This window comes from Myotis nattereri, assembly GCF_964212035.1.
Source record: "Myotis nattereri genome assembly, chromosome: 15".
In the NCBI taxonomy this organism is placed as follows: domain Eukaryota; kingdom Metazoa; phylum Chordata; class Mammalia; order Chiroptera; family Vespertilionidae; genus Myotis; species Myotis nattereri.
Window position 1 is genome coordinate 17574609 of NC_138090.1, and position 21979 is coordinate 17596587.

Sequence of the window (21979 nt, forward strand, 5' to 3'; positions counted from 1 at the left end):
GGGTTCTGTCCTTCTGGCCATGTCTTTCTGGACCATCCCTGAGCCTGGGTCTACTCAACTGTAAAATGGAGATAACGTAGAACCTAAAAGAGTTGCTGTGAGGATTAAATGAGAGATGCCTGTAATGTGCATATGTCTCTGAGATAGGAAAGAAAATCAGGAATTTATTCCCTGAGGGTGCCTTCCTCTCCTTCATACCAAGTACTGCTAAGTGAAGTGCTCTCCAAGATCCTAACTCAGGGGTGGGGAACATCTGGCACCTGGCCATATAAGGCCCACAAAATCAAAATCATCCGGTCTGGCCCTGCCAAGGCATTAGGGGTACGTTAATTAAATGTTTGACCAAATATAATCAGTGATGAGAGAGAATCATTGATTGACTGCCTCCTGCACACCCCTGGGGACTGAGCCCACAACCCGTGCATGTGCCTTTGACCGGAATCGAGCCCAGGACCCTTCAGTCCCCAGGCCAACGCTCTATCCACTGAGCCAAACTGGCTAGGACAGCAGGCTAATTTTTAAGTTGATAATTTTGTATGACCCACAAATGATGTTATAAATATGCAAGTGGCCCTTGGCAGAAAGAAGGTCCCCCCCCCCCATTCTAAAGGGTTAGAGCAGTAGGGTCCTCTGACACCTAGATGAGAGACCCAGGCCCCCTTTTTCCTGACCAAAGGCAGAAAATCCAGGCCACGTTCATCAGAGCTGGAGCCAGGCCTAATAGGTGTCAGCCCTGTGTGGCTCAGGAGGGCAGCCTCCCTCACTTCCCCACCCCTCCCTGCAGCCACAAGCCCAGACCCATGATGAGCATAGATCCTTGCTTTGCCCAAGGGTCCAATAAAAAATAGTAAATATGTAGGGGATCGACTAGAGACCCTTCCCGGGGCAGCCTTGGGAGGTGTGGGCTGGTGACAGCAGGGGCGCGTTAGGAATGGGGCCCAGGTCACGGGGTCACCTGGGAGCAGAGTCGCCCCCTTCAAGGAAATGTGAACAGGACGTGCTGGCTCCACAGACTCCATGATTGCAAGACTCTCCCAGTTCTAATTGGCTTCTCCTGGAATGTTAGGGTTGGGATCCAGGTCCCTTAGTGAATACCCCCGTGAGTCCTGGGCCCCCGCCTGCCCACAGTGACCCCACACAGGAGAGAGGGAGCCTTGGAGGAGGGACAGCCCTGGGATCTTTGTGGGCAGCAGTGGGCATCCCTGCAGCAGAAGGAAACTTTCCATCAGGAGGACGGGCCTCACTCAGGGTTGAGCCCACCTCTGCCCTGACTGGCTCTTGTGAACAGAGAAGAACATGGCCGGGCCCTGCTTTGACCCCCTGGCTGTGCTGTGGAGCCAGGCGGGCCTAGAGTGACTGATCTCCAGGCCGACACCAGCGATCGCCTCCTGCCCCAGGGCCTGTAGAAATGTGATAACGTGCTATTTCAAAGCCAAGTTCAGGACTGTTTTCTAGACCTACTGGGTCCCCCTCTACCCCTCACCCCAACCCCCAGCCCAACTGATCAGCCCTGGTTGCTAGGTAACTGTTACCTTAGCGACAGAACACTCCAAAGGGTTCTGAGTGGTGATTTGTGCCCATGGGACACTGGCAGTCGGCGGCAGAGCTGTGAGCCCAACCTGCCATGGAGGGCCTGCTGCCTGCCACCGCATCCGCCTCCCAGCTGATTCTGGAGCACCTGTGCGGGCTGCTGCTGGTGATTTCCGAGAGCTTGAGACACGGCCCAGGTCCACCTGCATTCCTCTGGGGGATCCTGGTGGGCGCTCTGGTGGTGGCGGCTGTGATAGTAAAGAGACAACACACTTTAAGAAGTGTGGAGGCGCCAGGTAAAAGGTGTTCTGCCCACCAAGAAGTCTGTGAACGATATAGTGAGAATACTGGGCCAATGACAGAAGCTGACGATGCCTTCAAGCCACCTGGGGTGGAGGCCAGTCCTCTCTCGTTACAGACCTCGTGTTTGAGGGCACTGAATCAACACCTGGGCAGGTTGTCACTTCAGGATATGGTTGACTTGCTGAAAACAGTACGCAAGAACCAACCTCCTAAACTTTCCCAAGTGACTAATGAAAAGCCCATCTCAAAAGCATCAGGGATTGATGGAGCACAACTTCAGAAGAGCATAATGGATGATTTGAACAAAAATACATTATCCAGAAAGTTCAGAACTACTATGAGAAGGAATTATGGGTTGGAAGCAGAAAATCCAGGTAAAGGAGGAGGGAGAAACAAAGGCTGAGCAGTCAGGTGTAGGAATGGAGCAGGCTCTGCTAGATCGAGTTCCCTGATCACTGTCAGTGGCTGGAAAACCGATCCCCAGCCTGCCTGCCTACCTTGAAGGTCAGGTGGATGACAGAAACTTGGAATCCCCACAAAAGAGGGAAGCAGAAAATGGGGATGCTGGCATCCATGTGTCCCAGGAAAATCAGGAATTTGCCAGACAATTGTGGAAGCAAAAGCAAATGAATGAGGCGCTTGCAGCAGAAATAACGAGCCTGCAAACCGACAACGCATCTTTGCAGCATGAAAATTTAAACCTAAAAGATGAGATTCAACAGCTGAAGCTGAAGCTGAAGCTTTGAATTCTGCCCGATATACAGGAAGATGCGACACAGCTTCAGAAACAACCGATTGAGGCGGAAACGCGCTACTTAGAAATGGAGAAGAAATTTCCCACCGTCTGGGGAAGCATGCACTCCATTTACCAGTCCCGAACACGTATAAGAAGATGGCCCGAGACCTGAACCAGGAACTACGAAGAAGCACTTGCTACTATGAAGACGAGATCCGATGCCAGCAGAGAAGGCAGCCGAGGTCACTGAGAGGAAGTTCCAGGACCTGAGGAGGGAAAATGATCACAACAGGCAAATGCTGGCCAAGGTCAGGTCCAAGTTCCGGCCTTTCCCAGGTCACCCTTTTGCTGCTTCGCTCCCCGCGCAGCCCATAGAGCCCCTGCAGTGCCCGGCCATCCCCTGGGCCATCGGGCCCGGAAGGAGGAGGGTCCTCTGGTGAGAGCTGGAGAATCCAGGGCCACCTGCTGGTGTGACTCAGCTCCCACAGCGGCTGGGTCCCGAACACCCACACCAGGGCCAACATCTGCCTGTTTCTGCTCCAGTAATTCTGTTTGCGCTCTCTTTAGCTTAGCTACTCTTACTAAATTGATGCCACAACGACCCTTAGTAGTACACAGAATTATAACTTTACAGTAGTATTATTTAAATAGAGATTCGTTAATATAATTCTCATGGGTACAGAGTTCCCCATGAGAATTATATACTAGAAGCATTGCATTTTGAATTAAATGACTACTATTATCTAAACCAGTGATAGCGAACCTTTTGAGCTCGGCGTGTCAGCATTTTGGAAAAACCCTAACTTAACTCTGGTGCCATGTCACATATAGAAATTTATTGATATTTGCAACCATAGTAAAACAAAGACTTATATGTTTGATATTTGTTTTATATATTTAAATGCCATTTAACAAAGAAAAATCAACCCAAAAAAATGAGTGCAGGTTGAGAGCTTGGCCTCTGAGGCAGGATCATGCTCAGCGCCTGCCCCATGTGACCTTGGCAGGTGGCTAAGTGTCCCCAAGCTTCAGCTTTCTCATCTGAAATGAGGGGGGTGATAAGGGCGCCTCCCACATACAGATGTAGTGAGGAGCCATGCCAGTCACATAACACATGCTCAGCAAAGGCCAGCTCTTATGGCCATTCCTTTATTGAGGAAATGGAGTGGATTGGCGCTTGTGATGTGAATACCAGGCCACGTTCTGAGAAGCAGCGTCCCAGAGGCGGCTTGGAGACACTGTCTCCTGTGATCAGTCTGAAGCCAGTTCAGGCCCCGGGGAGGCCTAAGCTTTGGTCCCCTCCATAAATATCCCTCTCTCTTCCCTATAGGCCCACCCCTCCCAGAGCCCTTTAAGTTTCTGTACCTCTATCTCTTCCACCTCCCAGAGAAGTTTGGATCAGAGACAAAAGCAAGCACGGAGCCCTGGAGTTAGAGGGAAGGCAGCCCTGATGAGGGAGCAAAGGGGTCACAGAGGAGCACCACAGGTCAGGTCCGAGGGAACATGAGTGCTTGTGTTGTCTGCCAGGGCTGCCATAGCACAGAACCACAGACTGCGAGGCTTAACAGCAGGGTTTATTTTCTCAGTCTGGAAGCTAGAGACCGAGATCAAGGTGTGGGCAAGGTGGGTTTCTGCTGAGGGCATGAGGGAAGAACGGCTTCCTAGCTTCCTTCCTGGCTTATGGATGACCCTCTTCTCCCTGTGTCTTCCCTCTATCCATGGTCTGGGGTCAAATGACCTCTTCTTATGAGGACACCATCATTTTGGGTTAGGGCCCCTCCTAATGACCTCATTTTAACTTCATTACTTCTGAGGCCCAACCTCCAAATATGGTCATTTTCCGTAGTGTTGGGGTTCAGGACTTCAGTACATATATTTTGAGAGGGACCAATTCAGTCCATTACAGTATTTATTTAAAAAATCAAATCAGTGAATACAGGAGGACACTTTAGAAAAGTAGAAAAGCCCGGGTAACAGAAGTCCATAAGTCAGGGACAACTTACCAGGGACAACTTACCAGAACTGATATATATATATATATATATATATATATATATATATATATATATCAGTTATATATATATATATATCAGTTTTATATATATATATATTATATATATAAGTTATATATATATATTATATATATAAGTTATATATATATCAGTTATATATATATATATATATATAATATATATATATATATATTCCCAATGGTTTTATAACCATTAAAGAAATTAAATAGTTTCACATCTTGCTATAATAAAACACTAAGTCCTGATAGTTACAGACAGGTTCTTCCAAGGGACAAATAATTCCAAACTTATACAAATTCTTTTCAGAAAATAAAAATAATAAAAGACAATATTGCCCAACTCATTTTATGGAATCAGAGGGAGGAAACTAATCTCCATACCAAAACCCACTCATTAAACCAGGTCAGAGACCAGGTCATTCTCATTAATTCAAAATATAAATGCAAAATATTCATCAAATATTAACAAATTGAGTTTAGGAAAGAATAAAAAGTTGGGATAGCATGATCAAGTTAGGTTTATTCCAGGAATTGCAAAGTTGGTTCCACATTAGAAAGCCTAATGATTTAATTTCTCACATTACCACAGTAAAGAAGAAAATCAAATGGTGCCCTCAACAGATTAGGGAAAAAAACTAAAACTAAACAATCATTCATGGGAAAACTCCTTAACCTGATCAAGGATAACTTGAGAAAATAATGAAATGTTAAAAATCGTTTCAGGAAGATATGAAAATAAATAAAGGGGACTAGATTTGGAAAGAAAGAAAGAAAAGTGGCATAATTATTTACATAGAAACTCAAAATAATCTACAGGTAAATTCTTAGAACTAGCCAGAGAATTTAGTGAGGATGGTGGGTAGATAAAAATGTGAAAGGCAATTTTTTACACTTGCAGAACATGTAGGACAAAGCCCTGATGGTCTCTGACCAAGATACAAAAAGCACAAACCTTATGAAACTATTCATAATTTCTGCCTTAAATTTGAGAACTTTGAGTCACCAAGTGACACCATAAAATAATTAAAGGAGACGTCGCGAACTGAAAGAAGGTTCTAGCATACTTGTTATCCTCAAATTACAAGTGTGCATAAACTATAAAGTAGGCCTTGGAAGAAAAAAATAATTCATTTAAAAATGGGAGGTAGTGGGCAGTTACTTCACAGAAGAGGGACTATGAATGGCCGATTTAGAGAGCGATTCCGCCTCATTAGTAATATTGAAAAAGGAGATTAAAACAATAGCTAGCCACCACTGCACACCCACAAGCGTGGGTAAGATTACACATGACCACACCAGATATGGTGGTGGCGATGGAGGGACAGCAGCTCAGGCATTGCCAGGGAGCGTGTCAGCTGGTAACAATCCCTCTAGAAAGCAATTTGCCATCCACTGGTGAAGTTGATCACAAACATTCCCAAGGCTCCGCCCAACCTCCTAGCCTGTATGACTTGTGTCATCTTTCCTCAGTCCAGCTTCTCTCCTCGGTACCCACCAGGTCAGCACATTCCACCAGCTTTTCCTCAGATGTTTTCTGGACCCTGTCCTTCCTCTCGGCTCTCCTGGCCGCCTCCTTACTCAGCATGCTCCCTCCGATTCCTGCACACTCTGCTGACTGGCTGCTTCCGCCTGGTCTCCCCAGCCCACACCCCAGATTCCTCCTCTGCAGGCTACACCTTCATCATCTCATTCATTCCTTCTGACCTTCTGACGTCTGTTGCTTTGCAAGGCCAGACTTTCTGTCTGTGTTCCTCCCTCTCGGCCGTTGCCTCTGGCTTTTTCTCGAGCTCTCTGTGTCTTTGCCCTCAGTGCCTGCTCCCCACATTCTCTCGTTTCTTCCGTATCTAAGAAAACAATATACTCCTCTCCCCCATTCACTCCCCAGCCCAGTTAAAGCTGGCTTTTGGCCCCTCACTGAGCTGAGACTGCGTTGCTGGACGATCAGAAATGATTTCATGACTTCACATACCCCTTGACATCCACTCTGTTTTTAGTGCTTCACAGGTGAAAAAGTGTATGTAACATGTATGCATAGTTTAAACGACTAAGAATGACACGAACATCCATGTTGTGTCGCCCCCATTGTCAATGTGACATCACTAGTACATTTGAAGCCCCTTGTGAAGGAGACCAATGTGAGGTCGACCTCCAGCAGCCCTGCTGGGATCCTCCCAGGCCTCCCCTACATGGGCTCCTCCATCTAGATTCTCCTCTCCTGCTGGGTGGGGCCAGCTGATTTATCTGCTCGAGGGATCACATGAGCCTGAAGGGCTGTAAGACATCTCTCAACTCTGAGCTTCCAGAAACAAGTTCCTGCCTTTGCGGTTGGCCTGCAAGTGACTCAAGGCCAAGCAGAGGGAGCCCTTTCACGCGCTTCCTATTGAACTTAGAAGTGACCGCCGTGTTGGGGACCATATAGTCTGCCTCTATTTGCAGTTCAGTGTAGTCAGGTCTCCTGAGATACCGTATTTGTTACCCCAAGGAGAAATGAATTGGGCTATTTTTCGTTTCAATTTTGAGTGTTAGAACTTTTTGTACAACTTTTGTGTTGTTATAGATGGAACTCTAGCTCCCTTATTATAAATTCCTTCTTTTTAAGGCATCTTCCCAATGTCTCCTCTATTGGCAGAGGGCATCGGCCTTTTAGCTATTTAGTGAGCCAAGCTGGCCTCTGCAGCAGTCAGTGGGAAGTATCAGCCTTATCTGAACCTGAGTTGAAGTGATGTCCGCTTGGTTCACTTTGCGGCCTGTTCTTAAAAGGAGCGCAGCTGATTTATCTGTGGGCTCATATTAATTAAAATCCCCCAAAGCGGCTCCATCTACTGAGACCAGACCTTAGAGGAAATTGACTTTCAGAACCGTCCTGGTTTGAAAACATTCCCAAGGAGCTTTGAAGCTGATTATGAGGGCGATCTCACAGCTGCGCCTCTGACAGCATGCAGCAGTGGGGACACCTTCTGGAGCTTTTAGGGAAATGGCCGTTCCTCACAGAAATCCCGCGTGAGAGCTCCGTGGCAGATTCTGGGCGCATTCCTCCACCCTTCTCCTTATCTAGATTCCAAAATAAGTCCTAGGAAATAGGTTCTGTCTTCTTCAGGCCGTGGATTTCAATTGCTTTTAAAATGAAAGGCCTGCTTTGTGAGTCGCTGCCATGGGCCTGGCATGAAGGAGAAGCCCTCCCCTGCTGGTCAGGTAGACGGAGTAAAGGTGTTAAGAGTATGAGCTTTGGAGGGAGGCTAACTTAGCTCAGCCACCTGCTCTGTGAGCCTCCGTTCTGTCATCTGAAGCCTGAGGACCATCCTAGCACCTGCTTCATCGAGCCATTGTGAAGATTTGATTAGGCAGTCCTTACTACGTGCTTTATATAATGCCTGGCAGAGAGTAAGTGATGGTAGCTGTGGGCTGCAGTTACTTAATTAGGGCCTGTCTTAGTCCATGCAGGCTGCTATCACAAGAGTCCAGCTACCGGGGGGCTTATAAACAGCAAACGTTTATTTCTTACAATTCTGAAGGCTGGGAAGTCCAGGGTTATGGCGCAGACAGATCCGGCATCTGATGAGGGCCCACACTTCCTGGTTCATAGACGGCCTCTTTTTCCTGTGGATTACATGGCAGAGGGACAAAGCTAGCTTCCTGTGGTCTCCTTTATAAGGGCACTGACCCCCATCAGGGGGGCTCTGCCCTCAGGACCTAATCACCTCCCAAAGGGCCCACCTCCAAATACCATCACCTTCAGGGTAGGATCTCAACATCTGAGATCTGGGGGGACACAAACATGCAGACCCTAGCAGAGCTCTCACTGTATCACCATTCCTGTGACCTCCTTGCCTCGTCTTGTAAGTCAGTGACTTGCAGCCTTGGAGGCTCATTCGAATCATGCTGGGAACATTTCCTGACTCCAAAGTAACTCAGAACTGCTCAGTGGGGGGTCAGGTATGGGATGTTATTAAAGTTCTGCAGGTGATGCCATGGGCGGCTGTAGTGAGGATCACTGTTCTAGAAGCTCCAATTCCAGCTCCTTTTGAGAATCTTTAAAAATCCAGTTTTTACCTCCCAAGGTCTGAGTAACTTGAGTCTCAGCAACTCAGTGGTGTCCCACCAACTTCCACCCGAGCACAGGTGGCTGGTCGGAAGCATTTGGGGATGTAAGAAAGCCAGAGGTGCCCTGACCAGTTTGGCTCAGTGGATAGAGCATCAGCCTGTGGACTCAAGGGTCCCAGGTTCGATTCCAGTCAAGGGCATGTACCTTGGTTGCAGGCACATATCCAGTGGGGAGTGTGCAGGAGGCAGCTGATCGATGTTTCTCTCTCATCGATGTTTCTAACTCTCTATCCCTCTCCCTTCCTCTCTGTGAAAAATCAATAAAATATATTTTTTAAAAAAGAAAGAAAGAAGTCAGAGGCTCAGGCAGGCTGCTTTCCGCGATGGGCGTGTATCTGCAGATCGCGTCCCCTTCTCGCGTGGCCAAGCTCGACCGACCGCGCTGGCAGGGAAGGCCCTGAGCCAGCCCCATCTGTTTCCATCTGTCGTTTGCTTCCCATGGTGGGAGGTGCAGCAAGTGTAAGACCACAAAGCCAGGCAATAAATATGGAAATGTGGGCTGGGACTTTGTGTTTGTGCCCAGAGAGGCCCAGGAATTTGCCCACTTTAAACATGATTTCAAGCCATGATGACAATCTGCTCCCTTTAAAAGCAGGAATCAAGGGACTCTCTAATCTGGAGCAGGTTTGTGATGTGACCCTGAGAGGAAGCAAGAGAGGGATGGGGAGAGGGAAGGGAAGAGGGAGAAAGAGAGGGGCTTCAGAAATGGGAGGAGCAGAAGTTAGATAGCTGAGAGGAGAACGGAATGTAAAAGACCACCTGATAAGATCTAACAAGTAAAGATGACGGGGTTGCTTAACTCGGCCCACTGAGTAGAAATTGAAAGCAGTAGGGGGAAAATACCTCCACAATGAAATCAGTTACGCCGAGTAGCACACCTTCCTATTCTCGATGGTTGAGAACTCAACGCGACCTCCGGACCATGCTGGGAGGACAGATGGGGCTCCAGTGGCAGCGGTGGGTCATTTTCCCCTGCTGCTGTCAAAAAGGGGGCCTTGACCAGGAAGGGCCTTCTCAGCCTCTCTCGGGCGTCTGCTTGATCCTCAGGACCATGGAGGGTCTTCTGAGAGGTATAAAACGAGGAAGTGAAGAATCAGAACGTTCCCTTGGGCTGCAAAGGGAGCATGGGTTAGACTGGGACAACCCAAAATGCCCCAAACTCTGAACCATGTTATAAACAGCGAGGGAAGACATAACCCAATAGCATTTCTTCCTGTGGTTTTTTTTTTTTTATTATGCAAGAATGAACATCCGGGAGCCTGCAGAGGAAACAGCGTTAGAAATCCAGGCAGAGAATGGCAGCCTTTGTCAAGAAGGTGAAAATGGCCCGGCCAGTGTGGCTCAGTGGTTGGGCATTAACCTATGAACTAGGAGGTCACAATTTGATTCCCAGTCAGGACACATGCCGGGTTGCTAACTGGCCAAATATTAGCTTCATCTCAGTCTCATGGCATCATGTCATTCCTGTGGCTTAGTCCGTGTCCAGGACACTAAAGCCCAGTACAAAAGGGTCTGGGAGTCTGTCCATGTTGATATTAAGAGCCTCCTTGTTCAGCCCAGCCAGCGTGGCTCAGTGGTTGAGCATCGACCTATGAACCAGGAGGTCACGGTTCGATTCCTGGTCAGGGCACATGCCTGGGTTACGGGCTCGATCCCCAGTGGGGGGCATGCAGGAGGCAGCGACCAGTGATTCTGTCTCATCATTGATGTTTCTATTCCTCTCTCCCTCTCTCTCCCTCTCTGAAATCAATATTAAAAAAAAAAAATTTTTTTTTTAAAGAAGAAGGTGAAGATGCTGATGGAGAGGCAGTGGGAAGGCCCCGTGCGCATTAGGAGGTGGAATAGCAGATCCATGATCCTGGGCTCAGAATCTCATCCTGACAGGCCACAGCCCAAGACTCTCTTCCCACTGCTGCCTCCTGGCCTGTCCGTGAGCGGGCAGAGGGGTGGAAATAAGAGGGCAGCGGGGGAGACAGTGAGGGCCGCCACCGTCAGAACCGTCGATCACCTGTGTTCCCCCTCCATTTGCTGCTTGTGCTTTGCAACCCCTCCACCCAGTGCCAGGAGGGAGAGGTGTGAGGACAGGGCAGTGAAGTGGCGGAGGAGGATCCGCACCTCTCCTGTCCCCCGTCCCCCCAGGGCTGCCTCCACGGCTGGCCTCACTGACTCCCACTCATTGCTAGTCATCATCATTACCATCGTCACCATCACCGTCCTCCTCCCCATCACCGTCCGCTTCCATTTGGCACCGACACGTACCCTCCGTCTACAGCAAACTTCTCCCTTGACCCTAGAGGACCAGGTTCTCTCAACCCCTTTTCCTTTACAGAGAGCTTTCCCTCAGACCCCGCCTCCTTTCCACTCCTCACTAAGAGGTACCACGCTTCCTCCACATGAGGACTTGCCCACGCAGCCAAGGGAAGGTGGGTCTCGCCCTCATTGGAAGCCAAGCAGACTCTCCTCTCGTTTGAATTGCAAAAATGACGGTAAATCCCACCCATCCCAGCACAGGGACAGCTCGTGTGCATTGGACATTTACCGTGACGCCGGCACCCTGCTGAGTGTGTTACATGAACTGATCCTCACAGCAATCAGATGAGGAGGGTCCCATCCCTAACACAGTACCCAGGCACGTGGTGTTTAAATGCGGAGGCCAGGATTCAAACCCGAGGCTTGTGTCCCCACAGCCTCGCTCTGAACCGCTGTGCACGCTGCACACCTTGCCGCTGGAACCCTGGTACCCTGAGCTACACCCGTTCCTATGTCCCGGACTCTGACCCCTTGGCTTTCTCACCTTTGGAGTCATACAATACAATACTGCAGTGGTTCCCTAGGAACAGAGCCTGAGCCTGGAGTGGTGATTTGGGGCAGGTGACGTATTGAGGGAGTGCTCTCAGGAGGAATTATAAGAGAGACAATATAGAGTGGAGGGGAACAGGATGGGGAGGTGTGATTTCAGAAGTCTTGCCTCTGTCTGACCCAGGGGAGCTCTGGAGTGTGAATTGCATCAGAGTTTATCCCACTCAGAGACAGGGAGGCTGGGTCCTCACCCTCGTCAGACATCCTCGCCTGTAGCTCACACCTGAATGGGTGGGAGGACATAACCTCCCGGGCAGCTTCCCAGAGCCAGGGCAATGCTCCAGAGAAAGGTGCAGCCAATACCCACAGCACCCAGGGGATGGTGCACCGTTCTGGTAAAGGGGTCACAGACAGTGTGCCCATAGCATCTGCTACAGTGGTGACTGCAGAAATAAATAAATAAATGGCATATGAGCCACACAAAACACACCTGCAGGACCGTTTCATCCAGCGTGGCTGTCTTCACCCTCTGGACACTCCCAGAATCCAGGTCCAATGAATGAATGAATTAGAAGTCATGCCAATGAATGAATGAATTAGAAGTCAGTGTGTCCCCTGCAAGACTGTCCCCGCCTTTTTGGGGGGGGGCGGGGGGAGCTCTTCTGCACGGCACAGACTTAGTGGATAGCCAACAACCACCATTCTACCTCCAACTATTGTCTGAATGACAGCACAAAATATTAACTGAAACACAAACATGCCCTTTGGGGTTTTGTTTTGATGGGCCACTGCTTCCAGTGGTGTGAGAACAGGCAATAAGAGTGGTGGACATTTTTTAATTTTCAGCACAAAAGAACGTATTGGCCCAAGGTTACCAAAAATTGAAAATAAAAAATGAAGAGGGCAACCGCTGAGCCCAAACCAGCGTATCTGATTGACAGTGTGTCTGACAGTCACATGGTTCTGTCACAGCTAAAGGGGCTCGGGGTGGGGGGGTGGGTTCTTCCCTGGCTCCGCCAATGCATCTGAAGTGGGTAGCTCTGGAATTGCACCAATATTGATTTTTTTTGTTGTTGCTTGTTTGCTGTGCAGTCTCTTTTAAAAATAACTGAATCTAATCCTGTTGGGGTCAGCATAACAGGAATGTAATCATCTGTTCCTGGGGATAAAATGAAATCTGGTCCAAAAAGACTCTCCCAATGTTCTATTTCAGTTTTTCGGAGCAGGTTTTCGGCTTTAACGATAAGTGGAAGTCTCCGTTATGATGAAGGTCTCGCCGTCTCCTGTGGCTCCGGCTGTCAGCAGCAGGGCGGCCTTCCTGCCCCCCTTTGCTTGTTTCCAAAGAGATCTCTCGCTTCCCAGCTGTCCAGGCACCCTTGTCACCTGAGGTGTTGTTTCTCCCCAGGCCTGCGGATCTGCTACCGCCTTGTGTTTTTCCTGTACAGATATGCCCATTTGCTTTTTTTCTTTTTAACATCCCAGGGAGGGAGCACATGTTGGATGCGAGAGCGCTGTTGTGAGGGGCAGCGATCCGCAGACCTCCCCAGCGGCTCTCTGACCCGGGTTGATGTATTTGAGTAAGTGGTCCGGACCGTCCTCTGCTGGTTTTCACTGTCCCTGGCTGCCCAGGCTGAGGGCTGAGTGCTGCCTCATACTAATTGTCAGCGTCAGTCCTTACCCATCATGTTGCCATGCCTACCCATGGTGGGTTCTAAATCTGACTATTCATTAGAATCACCTGGGAAGACTGTAAAACATCTAACTCCTGTCCTGGCCAGTGTGGCTTAGTGGTTGGAGAGCCAGCCCATGCTCTGAAGGGGCTGGGGTTCGATTCTCAGTCTAGGGCACGTACCTGGGTTGTAGGTTCAACTGCAGCCCCCAGTTGGGGCTCGTGTGGGAGGCAACCAATCGATGAGTCTGTCTCACATCAATGTTTCTCTCTTTGTCTCTCTCACTGTCTTCCCCCTCCCTTCCACTCTCTCTCAAAAAAATAAAAAAATCAATTGAAAAAACTATATCCTCAAATGAGATTAACAACAACAAAAAATCTAACTCCTGGGCCTTCCCTGAGACCTGCCGAATCAGAATGTACCCAAGGATGAGGTTTGGGAATTTTTATTTTAATGAACTCCCCAGCACCTATCCCAACACGGGTCCTCTGCCCAGAATGGTGTGGTTTCTGCCTAAGGTGAGGTCACCTAGAGACATCTGGTCTGGAATAAGCCAAACGGACGGCCATGGTGGAAGGTGAAAAGAGCTTTTCCACTCTTCTCCAAGGCCACGGGCGGCGGATGGGGAGAGGGACGGGGAAGGGAGGTGCAGAACAGCCACATTATCCTGCATGCCACTTACCGCTTCTCATTCAACCATCCATCCATCCACCCATCCATCCATCCATCCATCCACCCATCCACCCATCCATCCATCCATCCATCCATCCACCCATCCACCCATCCATCCATCCATCCATCCGACATGTATCCGTTCAACCAGATGCACAGTGAGCTCCTGCTGTAGGTGAAGGACCCTGCGTTACGGGGGCTCTAACGTGGGAACGGCTTGGGTCCTGCCCCGCAACAGCTCACAGTTCTGAGGGTGGTGCTAAGCCAGGGTTTTCCCAACGGGAAACTGGACTGTTCTCTCTTCTTAAAAAGAACAAGCAGGGCTCAGCTCAGAGCCTCATTTTCAGCAAGCAAGAAAATAAGAACATTGTTTTTGCCCACCATATTTATTTTTCTAAATGTGGTAGATAAAACTGGCTTTTAATTTGTAGTAATTATGTAAAAACTTCCCTTTAAAATAGACCTATGAATGAACACCACAGTGTGCTATCGCTGCATACTCATTTGAATGGTTAAAAAGCAAAGGACTGAGTACCAAGTGAGGTGAGGATGTGGACCAACAGGAGCCCCCCTGCCCTGTGGGTGGTGGTGTAAATGGTGTAAATCCACTTTGGAACACTCCTTAGCAGTTTCCTTTCCTGTTAAACATACATATACCATACAAGCCAGCTGTTTCCCCCCTAGGAATTTACCCACGAGGAATAAAAACATGTGTCCACACAAAGACCTACAGCAACTTTATTCATAGTATTAAAAGCTGGTGCCCAGCTGCTGTGGCTCAGTGGCTGAATGTCAACCTATGAACTAGGAGGTCAGGGTTCAATTCCCGGTCAAGGGCACATGCCCGGGTTTCGGGCTCAATCCCCAGTAGGGGGCATGCAGGAGGCAGCCCATCAATGAGTCTCATCATTGATGTTTCTATCTCTCTCCCTCTCCCTCTGTGAAATCAATAGATATAGATATAGATATAGATATAGAGATAGAGATAGAGATAGAGATAGAGATAGAGATAGAGATATAGAGATAGAGATAGATAGAGATAGATAGAGATAGATAGAGATAGATATATAGATACTTAAAGCTGGAAACAGCCGAGGTGTCTGTCAATAAGAAAATGGATAAACACACTAGTCAGCTATTATTGCTCAGTGATTAAAAGAACAGACTACTGCTCTGGCAACAACATCTGTGAATCTAAAAGCATCCCAGTGTTCTGTCCGGCCGGTGTGGCTCCGTGGTTGATCATCGACCTGTGAACCAGGAGGTCATAGTTCGATTCCAGACTGGGAAGGGTGGTCAGCAACCTTTTAAGAGAAAGTGAAAGTCAGTTAAGATTTGAGCAAGTCCCTTCTAGGCCTGCTGGTCTAGGATTTGGAATCAAGAGCCCACCCAGCCGCTGACTTGCGCCAGCAGGTGTGACGGTGACTTCCCCATGAGTTTGTAGATTGTGATGAGGCTGAGGAAGCCCGACCGTGCCCTCCTGTCCCAGATGGAGCCCATCCGGGGCCTCAGCCTCCGCCAGCCCGCCAGCGGTCTCCGCGATAGAATCCCCTGAGATTGACCTAAGTGATTTTGTTAAGTAAGTGCAAAGCCAGAATGGAATTTTTTAAAATAGCATTCTTCTCTCTACACTTATTACATTCTCAAACTCATCCCTCATGTACTCAGCCAACCACTCACCAGCCCACAGTTTAACGAGCACCTTCCGTGTGTCAGGCCCTAGACTAGAAGTCACCTCTGCTCTCAGGAGGCCATCCATCGCCTCCTGGGTCCTGGGGGACTGAGCCCTTCCTACCGTGGTGCTCTCTCCATCTGCCCCAGGCCTACCGCCAGGGTCAGGTCAAGGTTAGCAAGCAGAAAGGGATGTGACAACTGGTCAAGCTTCACATCCTCACAATAAAATGCTCCAATAAATGATGCAGCTTAACATTGAACACGGGGGACACATCCAGATTACCCGAAGGATGGCCAGAGCCCCAGGGCCTCCCAGAGCTTTTTATAAGGTGGAACACAGACTCGATAGGCCGGGAAAGAGGGGTTGGGCCTACAGGAAGTCGATCCGTCCGGTGCCCTACCCTGCTTGCCTGGGGAAGGGAGTGGCAGAGTGCTGCTCTTTGAGAAAGGCGCCCTGGAGTGAGAGCCACTTGTTCGGGGCACAGTGGTGGAGGCAGGAAGACGGGGTTACCATGTTGTGATGACTGTCACAGCAGTGATTCTCTACATTTCATTCACTACCAGGTCTGTCCTTGTAGATGAAGATACTGGATCCGAAGAAGGAGAGCACAGAAGAGCAGAAGCGCCCAAGCTGATCAACTCAGATGTACGGTTTCCTTTGCCTGGGGCGGGTTGGCAGGTCGAGGGCCCTTTCCGTAAAACAGAGGCAGAAGCAGATGCAGGAGCAGAGTGGCAAGGGGGCGCTGGGGTTTGGCTGTGACGAGGCTGCGAAACTTTATCTGAGTCACCTCGCCAACCAAACACCCACAGAGCCAAGACCTCAGTGAGAGCCCAGACACCTCAGCCAGCAAATGTTCTCTATAATGGAAAAGCCAGTGGCCTCTGAGCCGCAGTGACCTCGTGCTCTCCCCAGCCCCTAGATGAGGCTATAAGATGAGAAATATTTTCCTCGGTAATTTCACAGTAAAAACAAAGAGGAAATCAGGGGATTTTACATAGTCAAACCCCTAAATTCTCCTAGAATAATGACTCAAGCAAATCATTGGCGATGCATAGATTTACATACAAAGATATTTGTTATAACACTTTAGAAATAACAAAAATTGGAAAAATAAATGATTGTATGTCCATGAGGATAGACGCCTGCGGTGGCATAGTCGGGGTCAGCAAGCATTGTCACCCTCTTTAAGTAGGAGAATGAGTCAGCAGTACCTCGTGATAATACGATTTGGCAGGAGTATCAGAATTTAAAATGCACACTTCCTCTGAGGGGATATTATTCTCCAGACACACCTTTACATTTACATCAAGACGTGTAATTGTTCTCCTACGTTGTAGCGCTGTTGGTAAAAGCAAGAAAAATTGCAACGGCTCCATAATACGAGATCAGTTGAATAAACTCAATTACGTCTGCAGAAGAATTATACTATGAAATTCTTTTGCAGAAAATGAGAAAGTTTTTTATATATTGACTTGGAGCAATCTCTGATATGTTAAGTAAAAAATACTACATGTTCTATTTTTGTTGTTGTTATTCCTCAGTCGAGGGTATTTTTCCATCGATTTTTAGAAATAGAGGAAGGGAGGGAGAGAGAAAAACATCGATGTGACAGAGATACATCGTTTGGTTACCTCCCGCACATGCTCTGACCAGGCCGGGAATTGAGCCTGCAACTGAGGTTTGTAGGTGCGCTTGACTAGAATAGAATCTGGGACCCTTCAGTCCATGGGCTGACGCTCTAGCCCAGGGGTGGGCAAACTTTTTGACTCGAGGGCCACAATGGGTTCTTAAACTGGACCGGAGGGCCGGAACAAAAGCATGGATGGAGTGTTTGTGTGAACTAATATAAATTCAAAGTAAACATCATTACATAAAAGGGTACGGTCTTTTTTTTTTTTTTAGTTTTATTCATTTCAAACGGTCCGGATCCGGCCTGCGGGCTGTAGTTTGCCCACGGCTGCTCTAGCCACTGAGCCAAACCAGCTTGGGCCATTTTTAAAAAATTATTTTAAGTGATACTTGTGAAGAGTATTTAGTTACATGGGGAAGCAGCACTCATAATGTCCACTGAAAACTCAGAATATAAATATATATACAAATATACACATGTATATTCATATATCTACAGTATAATCTCATGGTTGATTTGTATTTCCCTATTTGAATGTTTCTGTATTTTTCAGATTTTTTAGAATGAGTATGTGTTTGTATATAAAACACTTGTCTTTGAAATGTTAATTTTTTTCTATGGCGAAAGATGTTTGTCAGAGAAAACTCCAGAAGACAGAAAATTGAAGGCAAAAATCCTCAAGATCCCACCATTTATAGAAAAATATTACTGAAATTTTAGCAAACAGCTTCCCAGATATATCTATTTGCATATGCAAATCTCTGAATGAATTTACACATGCTCACATCTTCCAGGGTGATACAATGGCATATCTCATTTTACATAAATGGAACTGCTTCTTCACTCAGAAATCTGTTGTGCACATTATTTCTAGTCCATAAATACACATTGCATCATCCTTCATGAGTAGAGCACCACACACACTTCATTTAAAGTGATCCCTTCTTGATAGGCATTTAATTGGCTTCCAAAGTCTTGCTACTTTAAATAATGCTGCAGTAAACATCCCTGTACATACATTTTGGGCAATTGTCCAGTTATCTCCATAGAAAAAAAAATGTATTACAGGCATACTTCAGAGATATGGCAGTTCTTTCCAGACCACCACAATAAAGTAAATCTGTTATATAAAAGCCAAGTGACCAAAACAACTGGTCGCTATGACATACACTGTGGCCAGCCAGCCAGCCGGATCCGGGGCGGGGCCGACCAACCAACCTCCTGCAGCCTCTCCCCCTGGCTGGCCCCACCCCGATCAGCCCCAATCGGGGCAGGCCAGCTGGACCCAACCTGTGCACGAATTCACGCACCGTGCACCAGACCTCTAGTAAAAGTTATATTTACACTATAGTGTAGTCTATTTAGTGTGCAATAGCATATGTATTAAAAGAAAAAATATACATACCTTAATGAAAAATTACTTTGTTGCTAACAATTGTTAACCTCTCTGAGCCTTCAGGGAGTCATAATCTTTTTGCTGGTGGAGGGTCTTACCTTCGATTTGTAAAAAAAGCAAGCAATATCTGCAAAACACAATAAGCGTAAGGCGCACTAAAACGAGATGTGCCTGTATTCTTAAAATATACACAACATGCTTCGTTTTGCTTTGTGATGGGGAGGAGCACATTGATGACTCCATTGTAACTGCTGGCTAACTTTCCCTCACACCTCTAATTTTGAGGGATTAAAAGGGAACTCTGCTGAAATAGAGAGAATAGACCCAAACCAGAGCCAGCTGGAGTTTCGGGAATCCCTCTGGCTCTCCGCATGGGAAGAGAGACTTTCCGTTGGGATAGAAGAAGTAGCATCTCCTGGGCACCAAAGTCATCTCACACTAACCCTTCTTACTGAGCAAGCTGCCCCAAGTTCAACGTTTAAATCTTGCCAGAAAAAAAATAAAACAAATCTTGCCAGAGCACTATGACCGCCATGACCAGCCTGTATTTTCAAGGTGCAGGGCTTGTCACCTGGCATGGAGTCAAACAAGTTAAAGTGAGGAAATGATCTGAAAATCGCCTGGACTTTAACTTACCTTTTGCCGGCTCTCCATCCCGATCGATGCTCTCATCTGGAATGACTTTCTCTGCAGGTGTTTGACATTCTGCCCCTCTATGGAGAGCTGCAGCCGTACTGTAGCGACCAGATAGCGTTCACCTTCTACGGACACTGTGACATCATCGCCCAGGCGACAGCTCTGTGCAAAGTAGAAGGAGGGCCCAACTATGAGATAAAACTACGGGGAGAGACATCCATGGTCAGCTACTCCTTTGACACCAAGGACATCAACTATGGGCTACAGGTATTGCCACCATCAGGAGGCTTTCTGCTTTTGTCTTAAACATCAGTCATCATCCTTGTGCTCTGATCTCCCTGGAACCCCTGATCATCATAGTCTCACCATCACCCCTATCCTTGACCTCTCATCTGCCCCCCCCCCCAACCCTAGTCGTCCTCCCACTGCCAACCGTTTGCCAAGTGTCTGCACTTGCTTTTCTCACCGTCTCCTGAAATTCAGCATGTTAGACGCTAAAATGTGCATCTTCTCTCTCAATCCACAAGCTCATCCCAACCTCTCTGTTTCTCTCAGTGACACACTACCGTCTCAGCCCCTGGAGGTTACGGTCTCCACTCTCTCCTTCACCTCCCCGCAGCCTTACAGCACCCATGGATTGCCGATTCCTCCAGCGGGACCCCTCTGAATGGATTTTCCTTCCCCGCCGCCACTGTGGTTATCACACTGCAGAGCCCCATCAGGCCATGCCGAAATTATCACAGCAGTTTTTCTCAAACTGTAATGTGTGTACGAATCACTGGGGAATCTTGTTCAAGTACAGATTCTGATCCAGTAGATCCTGGGGGGTGGGGGTGGGGGTTGCGGAGAATCAGCGTTTCTAACAAGCTCCCAAGTGATGCCTGTGCCGCTGGTCCACGGGCCCCAGGGAAGTGAGGGATTGCAACCCATGCTTCGCTCTTACTGCTAACCCATTTCAACATCATTGCCGGACAGATTGTCCCCAAATTGCATGTTTATCCCATCAATCCCTGAACAGTTAACCCAGCAGCGCTTGGGAAGGCCTCGTAGTATTGAGGAAATAGTATGGTTTTGTAGTCGGAAGAACTAGGATGTTATCCTGGTTTTACTTCCTAATGGGTCACCTTGGGCACATCACCTAACCTCTCCAAACCTCAGTGTCCCTCACCTATGCAACGGGAATGGGTAGCAATGCCTGTCTCACCGAGTGGTTGTGGTGGCTTAAGTGACCGGTCAGTGCTGTACTGGGCCAGAGAAGGCCTTCAATCATGAGTCCCTTCCTCTGTCGCCCATAACATAGCCACTGCAGGTACCTATATTGGGTAAGGGTATCCCAAGGTCCCCTATTACCTGCTGCCCCTTACATTAAACTCTGTTCTTCATCACTCCCTGTTATAGCTCTTCATTCATTTGGGGCCGAGCTGTTTTACCCCCTGGCCCTAATGCATCCCAGCCCTTCAGGCCTGCACACTTACTCTTAAATTATTCCACTTCTCCTCCACCCTGCAGCCCAGACTTACACACACTGTAAGGCCCAGCTCAGCTCCACCCCTCACCTGTCTTTCTCTTACTTGATATTCTCCGGGCACTAAAGTATAGTCTTTGCCATAATATAATGTACCTTCTAATTTTTGCTTTGGAGTAATTTCTAGTTAATTCAATGTCTTTACATCTTCTCTTCCCAATTAGACTTTGTGTTATGTACTCAGAGACGATATTTCCTAGCAAATTTTAATGGGGATTGGATCCCCATAATATAGCTACTGCAGTTATAATTACTGAATCGCATATGTGTATGTGTGTCTATAGGTTAAAGATTGTAGCTAAAATCAAATCCACTGAACACCTTTTGAGACCTTTTTTTATTGCACTGACCAAACAGAATTCTCTTTCATTCCTTATCTCCAGGGTCCTCTGGGCACTTGGTCCTGGCTCAGCTCAGAGTGTATTTTTTTAAAGCAGCTGGTCCTTGCCCTGTCTTGTTCTAAGGACCCCTAAGGTGGCCTTAGTTTGTGGTTATTGGACTTGCTGGTTAGTTGCTGAATTGTGTGAGCAAAATAATTCATGTCTGGCCTATTATTCCCATGTCTCGCCATATAAATAGAAAAGTTCATTCTAGAAAATTCTGAACAAATCTTTTTTTAAAAAAAAAAAAAAGAAAGAAAGAAAAAGAAGCAGATCTTGGTTTGGTGTAGAAAAGCTTACTTTAAGATCCTCCAATATGAGGTCTTTGTGGTGAAGAAACTGAAGGCCGGGGAGATGAGATGCTCACCCCACAATCATACTGACCTATATGAGCTGTTAGGAGCACTCAGGTAGAGCTAGTCGGCACCTTCCTGTGATACTGAAATGAGGACTGGCAGCGTCTACATCCTGAGAAAGAAAATCCGTGCCTGTGAGGCATGTTTGTCAGCCACTTTTGTTAGGATGACGGCAGCATCCCAAAGGACGGTGACACAGGGGACACTGTTTTCCTCCTTCTCCTCAAGCTGTTCGACCGGGTCACAGAGACCAAAGTCACACTGAAGAACACGGGGAAAGTCGGCTTCGAGTTCAGGGTGCTGACCAATGACCAGTCTTCGCCAGACAACCTCCTGCCCGGAGTGCCACTCATCCTGCCTCTTTCGGTAAGTAGCCATGTGAGGACGGTCAGAGGAGCCCCAATGCAAACCTTCAAGACAACCCAGAGCCAGGTCACGTTACACTAAACCAGTGGTTCTCAACCTTCTGGCCCTTTAAATACAGTTCCTCGTGTTGTGACCCCAACCATAAAATTATTTTCGTTGCTACTTCATAACC

The 21979-nt window shown here is 47.8% G+C and overlaps 1 protein-coding gene across 1 annotated transcript in view; it reads left to right on the plus strand.

Annotated features, from left to right (window-relative positions):
- Positions 1 to 21979, plus strand: part of HYDIN (HYDIN axonemal central pair apparatus protein) — a 329140-nt gene that overhangs the window by 198182 nt on the left and 108979 nt on the right. Inside the window, exons 24-26 of the mRNA XM_081108072.1 lie at positions 16082 to 16163; positions 19238 to 19447; positions 21670 to 21807. Of these exons, the coding sequence (XP_080964198.1) occupies positions 16082 to 16163; positions 19238 to 19447; positions 21670 to 21807 (430 nt within the window). The remainder of the gene's footprint in view (positions 1 to 16081; positions 16164 to 19237; positions 19448 to 21669; positions 21808 to 21979) is intronic.